General features: G+C 45.6%; 1 protein-coding gene across 2 annotated transcripts; it reads right to left on the bottom strand.

The window, feature by feature from the left end:
• Positions 1–118: 118 nt before the first annotated feature.
• mettl13 (methyltransferase 13, eEF1A lysine and N-terminal methyltransferase) lies at positions 119–7,837 on the bottom strand. 2 transcript variants are annotated; one of them, XM_074667448.1, is made up of 9 exons: positions 7,323–7,837; positions 6,565–6,837; positions 6,023–6,491; positions 5,741–5,940; positions 5,455–5,644; positions 5,183–5,344; positions 4,892–5,104; positions 4,673–4,804; positions 119–441 (listed from the first exon to the last, which is right to left on the bottom strand). In XM_074667448.1, the coding sequence occupies exons 1-9, from the start codon at positions 7,473–7,475 to the stop codon at positions 158–160; spliced, it is 2,076 nt and encodes a 691-aa protein (XP_074523549.1). In that variant the 5' UTR covers positions 7,476–7,837; the 3' UTR covers positions 119–157. The 2 variants fall into 2 exon arrangements, 1 of the variants encoding a protein (XP_074523549.1); XR_012598149.1 differs by having other exon boundaries at positions 303–441; positions 5,205–5,344.
• Between the last annotated feature and the right edge of the window lie 82 nt (positions 7,838–7,919).

The raw sequence follows: 7,919 nt of genomic DNA, 5'->3' as shown, positions 1-7,919 counted from the left end.
GGTTTGCAAGCTCACATTAAAAACACACACACACACACACACACACACGCTGATGAGCAGGTTACAATAAAACACAATCTTTGCAGAATAAACTTTTTAATAAAACCACATACTCCCAGCATACACATGACTCACCCCCCCCTCCCAGGACCAGGACTCACTCCACCCTCAGGTCCTTCAGCAGCTCTGTAACGTCTATGTGAGGCTCCCTGCCAACCCCAGACCTCAGAATGGCCTGCAGACTCTCACCGGCCTGCTTTAGGGACTGAAGGATGACAGCAGTGTCCGACGTCTCTTTGTTTCCAGGAGAGCATAGCAGGACCTCGTTGACCTCATCTTGGATTTTCCTAGAGAGGATGGTGGGAAACACGGCGCTCACTCTCTCCAACACGCTCCTCCTCAGATCAGGGTCCCGACACACCAGGTTCAGCATGAACACACCTGGTTCAGGTACAAAGGAGGGGGTGGAACAAACCATGTGAATGCATGCCATGACAACAACATCACCCAGTGCTTTTTGCGCTAAATCCCACTTTCCACAGAAACTGATGAAGATTTAAAACATTTAACAGCTGCACGGCAATAAAGGAAATCCAAGAAAGTATTCACATCTCATTATGGTCAAAGAAAGCAATCTTTAATCAGATTGAACTCTGACAGCAGTGTAGGCGACGTACATTTCCTCTTTCTGTTTAAAGACATTCTTTTAAGGAACCCTAACAGTTTCTTTTTCCTGACTCCAGATTTTTACTCTTTACAAGCTATTTGGGGTCATTTTGGTCTTCAGAGGGACTGTGAGGAGGATCTATTTAAATCGGACTGCAGCGCCACCTCTTGGCCTGGAGTCTCACACGCACTGTCATGAAATCGTAACTCTTAACTTGGCGTGTGTTTGTTAAGGAAATGGATGAAGATCAGATCTTCTTTTTAACTCCACCTTTCTTTGTTCAAGACAACTTTTTACAAGATACAACGCCACAACGTAAAGTATTTATCAACAGTTGGGAAGAGCTATACTTTGAAACGGGACAACAAACAAACTTTGTCAGTTTTCACCAAGCAGAGCTAACGTAACCTCACTCTTCATTTAATTGATAGACTCTCAAGTTTGAACAGACCACTGCAGAATAACTGCTGACTGTGGGTTGGAGGCAACATTAGCACGATTAACCTGTGTTTTAGCCTTCAGCTCATGTTTTTGCATTAAGCTTGTGTTTTAGCCTTTAGCCCAAGTTTTAGCCTTCATCCCCTGTCTTAGACTTTAGCCTGTGTTTTAGCCTTTGGCTCATGTTTTAGCTCTTTTGTATGTATTTTAGCCTTCAGCCCTTGTCTTAGACTCAAGCCTGTGTTTTTAGCCTTTATCCCATGTTTTAGCCTTCATCTCATGTTTTGCTTTTAACCTGTGTTTTAGCCTTTAGCTCATGCTCTACCTCTCTCCTGTTTCTCTTTCTTCTGCTCTTCGGTCCTTTTTCTGTCTGACAGTTAGGCTCCAGTGTCCACCATCACTACAAAACTAACCACAGAAATCGTTTTCAGCAGAGGAAAACACAGAAAACTCAGCTCACAATCTAACTTTGTCAGCCGGTGTGGTGTTGTATACACTCAATCTGGTCCTTTCACACCTGATCAAGAAACTAAGAAGTAGCATTTAAAAATAACCTATATTGGTGCTGATAATGTCATTTGAAATTATGGACTAGGATCAGGCATATATCTAGAAGGGAGACTTTTTCAAGATCACTTAAAAACTCCATACAGGGACGGTAATATCTTGTAATCAGACCTTTCTCTGGAATTTTTGAGTGAACATGCCTCAAAATTATTTCATTCATCCAGATAGTAAGTGGATTAAAACATTTTTTCAGTTTTTGGCTCAAACTTCTGAATGAGGGTTTGCTGCGTTGAGGCTGTTGAAGCTGTTGTGAATTGCCCCATGTATTAAGAGCTCACATAGACCTGGTTCACTCTCAGACTGAGACCACGTTGTTGATCTCTACTGGATGGAATATCAAATCCATCGCTCCATAGTCCACTCACTGACATCAGTGGGCTCCATTCACAAACAGTGGGTATGCACAAATTTGTGCCTAAATGGTGCGTTCAAACGTTTGACACACAAATCTGTGATTCATCTATAGTTTCTTACTTGAATTCGTTCTTGATCTGTGATCAAATAACAAAAATAATGATGATTAATTCTCTGTTACAGTGAAAATACTAACACATACTCTTTTAACTAAATGCATGACATATTTAGACTACTTTCAGTAAAAGAAAAAAGTATTTGATAGAATTCAATAATAAAAACAGTGAACTGACAAAATGTATTAAATAACCATAAAATTATATCCATCCCAATGCATATCCATCCCAATCATAAATATATCATTGAAATAAAATTCAATATTTACTTTTAAAATTCAACATATCACAATGTTCATCATCACAGTACTGATGTTAACTAAATGTTTTTTATGGTAAATGCAGCGTCTCTAATGGAGGTCAGTTAGAAAGCTGGTTTCAAAATGTAAACTGAGTAAATACATGAAATAATTGCTGCTCCTCATGATTTTAAACAATTTTTGATCAGACAACACACACACAGAGCTTTACTGTTCGCCCAGACTTATTAATTTGTCCATATAAATATCCAGCAGCTGTTTTAATGTGGGGTTTATGTTTTGGATACCTGTTGCCATCTCCCTCACAGGGCTCAGGAGAGCCAGCTGATTACTGATCACCTTGTAGAGACTCCCAGTGAGGGGACGGGGGGTGAGCTGTGTGGCTGACACTGGCGACGCAGATGTTGAGGTCTGTGGTGCCTCCTCCTGAGGCACTGAACAGATGTCCTTATATGGATAAATTGGGGTGTGATAGTATGCTGATTGCAGGACATGGGCACACGCGCATCACTTTAGAATGATTTTGACTCACAAACATACGCACCGTGGAGAGAAGAAATCTGGCTGGTGAGCACGAATAAATCAGAATGTGATTTTGCATAAACACCAAACTTGTGTGCAGAGTAAAAACATTTCTACGCATTTGTTAGTGAATGAGGCCCAGTGGGAGAAAGCCACAGAGAACACACGCTTTAAAATGGAGATCAATTAAACTCCACCCCGAACTGCACCTGTCTGGACAAGGAATCGAACCAGGAACCTTCTTCCTGTGAGGCAGCAGCACTAATCACTGCACCATGGTGCAGCCCTAACAGAGATCTTTTCAGCATGTGATGGGCTGAATATGGGTGTGTTAGAGGCAGTGATGCCGGTAACGCGCTACTAAGTAAGGCGTTACTCTGATTTCACCACCTTTTTCAGTAACGAGTAATCTAACACGTTACTATTACCAAACTAGTAATCAGATTAAAGTTACTTATTCAACTCACTGTCCGCTACTTTTCTTTTCATTTTTCATGCAAAAAAATCTAAATGCTTTTTACTTGTGTCTCCGGGACTGACGGGAGTCGCGTGTTCATCACGTTTTCAGCATGAGGACAACTCACAAGTAATAGCAGCCAGCGACACAAAGGTAAACAGAGGGGGAGAGGAGAGATGTTCCTATTTCTAGCTGGAAACACAGTCACTGTTTTGAGTTTGTGTCAGCTAAAGACGATAATATTATGGTTCGTTGTTCACTCTGCACTGGCAGAAAAACCATTTAGGAATCAATCAGAGAGAGATTTGCGCACTGCGGCCATTAACGCTTGAGAAGTTGTTTGATTTTTACCTGGGGAAAGGTGAGTCCCGTCTTTCATTGTAACTCTCTCTATTCCAAGAGCTGAACCCTCTGTTTAGCACAAATCCATCCACTGAGGAGCAGAGCAACATAACGTAGGCTACAAAAGGGTACCCGGTGGCAAGCAGGGGCGTGCCCAGACTTTTTAGACTGGGGTGCCCCGAGCAGGGTACTGAGGATTATGTGAGCCCACACTCCAGCAACATTTATTTTTGCTTGTTGTATTACAAATCCAGGTTCAATAGACTACAGCTTTAAGAAAAATGAAACTGATAAAAAAACAAACTAGACAAAAAAATAAAAAATAAAAAAATAAATAATTTGAATAAAAAATTGCACAGTGCACCAAAAATGGCACTGTAAAAGCATTCCTTAGTTGTATTTTGAAATATAAAATGTGTAAAATGAATATTTCTGTTTTTAATTGTAAAGTACACGTTTTACAACTACCAATGTCTGCATGTTACTCTAAAACAAATTGTTGCCGGCAGCTGCTGAAAGTAACTAACAAAGTAACTTGTAATCTAACTTAGTTAATTTTAAAATCGAGTAGTCAGTAAAGTAACTAAGTTACTTTTTAAAGGAGTAATCAGTAATTAGTCATCAGATTACTTTTTCAAAGTAACTGTGGCAACACTGGTTAGAGGACTGTGTTAGTGTTTAACCCCACATGTGGAACACATCCCTCTGGATGTTCACAGTTTGATTCATCAGCAGTGAAGTGATCTTATAGAGGCAGAGTTCCTGTGTTCTGGACGCTGAAACAGAAGGTTACTGCTGTGGGAGCGTTGAAGCCTTCCAGGCCACAGTGGATTAGAAAGCAGTGGTTACATGTGTTCACCTGGGTTAATGGAGCTGATCTGGGGGACTTGTGTTTGTGTTTCTACAGCTGAATCATTGACCAGAGGATAAAAGGACAGAGTCTGAGTACCTCTTGGGGTCAGCAGTGAGCGGACTTTCTGCAGCATGGATGTTTCCACAAAGGCAGCAGGAGGGCAGCTCATCCCCACAGAGCAGTCTTTGTTGTCCACGTCGAACATGATGACATCAAACTGGCGAGTGCCTGCAGAGAGAGGAGGCAGCCACACTCACTTCCTGCTGCTGTTCACACAGTCACAGGTGTACCCACCTACCTGTCCACTTCACTCACCGCCTTCCTGCAGGGCAGCAATGTGTTCAAGGCCATCCCCAAGAGTGACCACCAACCGCTCATCTGGCCTGAACCCGAACCACTCCTTCGCCACGTCCAACACCGCAGGGTCCAGCTCCACCACCTCCACAAAAACATTTGGCACAAAGTCCCGCAGGAACTGAGGCAGGCCTCCTCCACCCAGCCCGACCAGCAGCACGGACAGAGGAGCGTCTGGGGAAGACCAGCACAGATGATGGTCATATAGGGGGACGTTTGTGGGTTTGTCCTTCGTGAAATGTATGAACTGACCTTTAATCTGCTGCGCTCCTACCCTAAGCATGGCGAGTCCGGCCACCATCACCTCATGATGAGCGCAGCAGAGGAAGCCACTGTCCACTGACAGAGATGAGGAGGACTTTGGAGCAGCTGATGGCTTCACCTTCTTTTTGTTTTTCTTCTTGTGCCTGGACGCTGTGGGGATATACACATTCAGGATGACGGCCTTCCTGTTGATGTTTCTTGGATGTTTATTCTTTCACTTGCTGAGCATAAGCGCGTCGAGATCAAAGACAAGGACTGACCTGTATTTGAGGAAACCAGTCGGCCCTCTGACTGGACAAGGGCAGCGTTGGAGAGGAAAACTAGTCTCCGGTAGAGTTCTCCATCTTCTCCTCTGACATTTTCCACGCAGTACTCTCCGCTCAGCTCACTCAGCCCCCGGCTGACCTCCTCTCGCCAACCCAGGTCACCTCCAACAGACAGAAACGGCACCTGGATGAGAGAGCGCTCATGATATACACCAAATGTTTCAGGGTTAGGGTCAGGCTTCTAAAGGGGTCTCCTAAACCAGCACTTGTGTTTTCAGACCTGCTGGTTGGCTGGCATGCCCGGGGGGGCCAGGTCCATCACCATGGGGGACAGTTCTGACTGGACTGCCTGCATGTCTGTGTACTCCTGATTCCTGTGCATGGCCACAATCACCAGGCGCCGGAAGTTGGCGCTGGCTGCCAGCTGCTTCCTGCCCTCAGCAGAGCTGTAGAGCCAGGCCGTCTCGCTGCCCTGAGGCACTGAAGGTAACCAGAGAGAGCTCAGTGACCACAGGGACTCTGACAGGAAGGGACAAACAGCAGAGACAGAAGGAGAGCTCACCAATAAAAATAGCAAAATGGTTTGATCTGGGCACCCTGGCCCCAGGAGGACAGTCCTGAACGGTGAGGGTGTATCTGGGGAGGCCGGTCTTGACATGGCAGAGTGTGAGAGACAGGTTTGAGCTGGACTCTGTTCCTGTTCGGAGCCTCCTCCTCAGAACGGAGTAGGCCTGGTGCTCCCTCACAGCCGCCAGCAGCTCTGCTACCTGTGAGAGACGAGTGGGAGCTCCATCTTCACCTAAACACATCTCCAGGATGGGGGAGGGCATAGGCTGCCTGAACTTGGTGCAGACCAGGACAAAGACAGGCAGAGCGAAAGAGTCCTCCTCCTTCCCACGCTCCTCCTGCAGACAGTGCAGCCTCACTGCCCAGCCCAGCTCAACAAAGAGCTCCACAGCCAGCTGGATCACGCTCTCCTGAGCCAGAGTCACACAGACATACCGACCGCCCACACTCAGCACACGGCCCACCTGCAGGAACAGGAAAGAACATGTCAACGAGAGAAAAACTTGTGTCTCCTGCAGACCCGGGCTGCTGTCTTACCTCAGTGAGCATATTCCTGGCTATCACTCCCTCCCCTTCAGAAGCCACGGCGTCCAGCGTACCCTTATCCAGAGCTGCCTGGAAGCTGCCGTCCTCATATGGAGTCTGTGTAGCATCCACCTGCTGGAAGGTGAGGCCGGGACGGCGCTCAGAGTTCCTTTGGTTCATGTGTGTCACCACCGTCTCACTGATGTCGATGTTAGTCAGGTTTTTGTAGCCAACATCATACAGCTGCTCACTCAGTTCAGAGTTTCCACAACCAACCACCAGAACCTGAATCACAGAACACACTGTTCATCCACCACTTTCAAGCGCTCCTCAGAAACTCCTCCACATTGTGACATGACATTTACTCTGCCTTCTGTCTGATGTCTTTGTCTGCCTTTAAATCTCACAGTCAGACATGAGGACATGGGCTCTAACCTTAGAGTGAAGCTGAGCCTGTAAGGAGCTGTATGAAAACAAACTACAACAATGAAAGAAATGTGAAGGACGGCTCTTCACTTTTAAAGCTAAACTTTTCACGCTAATGTAGAGATCATGTAGTCCTTCTCTTCTAAAACATGGTCACCACCGTTTCCTCAAGACAGGTGAGTGTTTTCATGAACAGGACGATCAACAGACACACGAACAGATGGCAGACACGTCATCAGCCAGTGGCTACAGCTGTTTCTAACCGTCTGTATAGACTGACAGTGTTCATTTAAATGATGACACTCAGAGTCAGTCGGATCCTGTGAGTCCACGAATAGTCTCACCTGGTCCGGGACCTTGATGTACCTGTGCAGGACCCCGCACAGAGTGTTGTAGTCTCCGTACCATTCAAACGCCTTGTCCCCACGCTTCTTGAAGAACTTCTCCCAGTACTCCGCTGAGCTGAACTCCTCCGCGCTGCGGGGTAACAGGCTCATTTTGGGGCTGACGGGCTCAGGTCTCACCGTCGGGGGTAGTAGATATCCGATCTCACCGGGTCTGACGGATTCAGGTCTCACTGGAGGGCTGGTTCCGTCTACCTCCTCATGGTGCAGGAACGACGTTCATCTTCTTCTTTAATGTTTTTTGGCACATGGCGGTTAAGCGCCACCTACTGGTATGGAGTGTGGATCAAGAAAAAAATAATTAATAATAACACTCAAAAATATTCGCACCAAATCTCAACAGCCTTAATATAACTGTTCTTAGATACTACAAAAAAAACTATATTTATCAATTGGGTTTTTTAGAGGGCAGGGTTTACTGTGTGGCACTGTGTGACTTCAAATTGTGCTGAACCATGTTTCTACACGGAGCGATTAGCTGTAAGGAGCAATGATTAATTGGATAGTTCTTTGGAGGCGGGGCTCTATTCTACTCGC

The sequence above is a fragment of the Halichoeres trimaculatus genome, unplaced genomic scaffold (assembly GCF_033239565.1).
Source record: "Halichoeres trimaculatus isolate MK-OKI-2021-1 unplaced genomic scaffold, fHalTri1.1 fHalTri1_scaffold_4, whole genome shotgun sequence".
Taxonomy (NCBI): Eukaryota; Metazoa; Chordata; class Actinopteri; order Labriformes; family Labridae; genus Halichoeres; species Halichoeres trimaculatus.
The sequence above is the reverse complement of the archived record's forward strand: the minus strand, read 5'-3'. Positions and strand labels throughout refer to the sequence as shown.

Coding starts and splice junctions, on each gene's coding strand:
- mettl13 (XM_074667448.1), bottom strand. CDS start 7,475: ATGAGCCTGTTACCCCGCAGCGCGGAGGAGTTCAGCTCAGCGGAGTAC. Junction 5,645..5,740: donor GCATGCCAGCCAACCAGCAG/GTCTGAAAACAC, acceptor TCTCTCATCCAG/GTGCCGTTTCTGTCTGTTGG. Junction 4,805..4,891: donor TGCTGCCCTGCAGGAAGGCG/GTGAGTGAAGTG, acceptor CTCTCTCTGCAG/GCACTCGCCAGTTTGATGTC.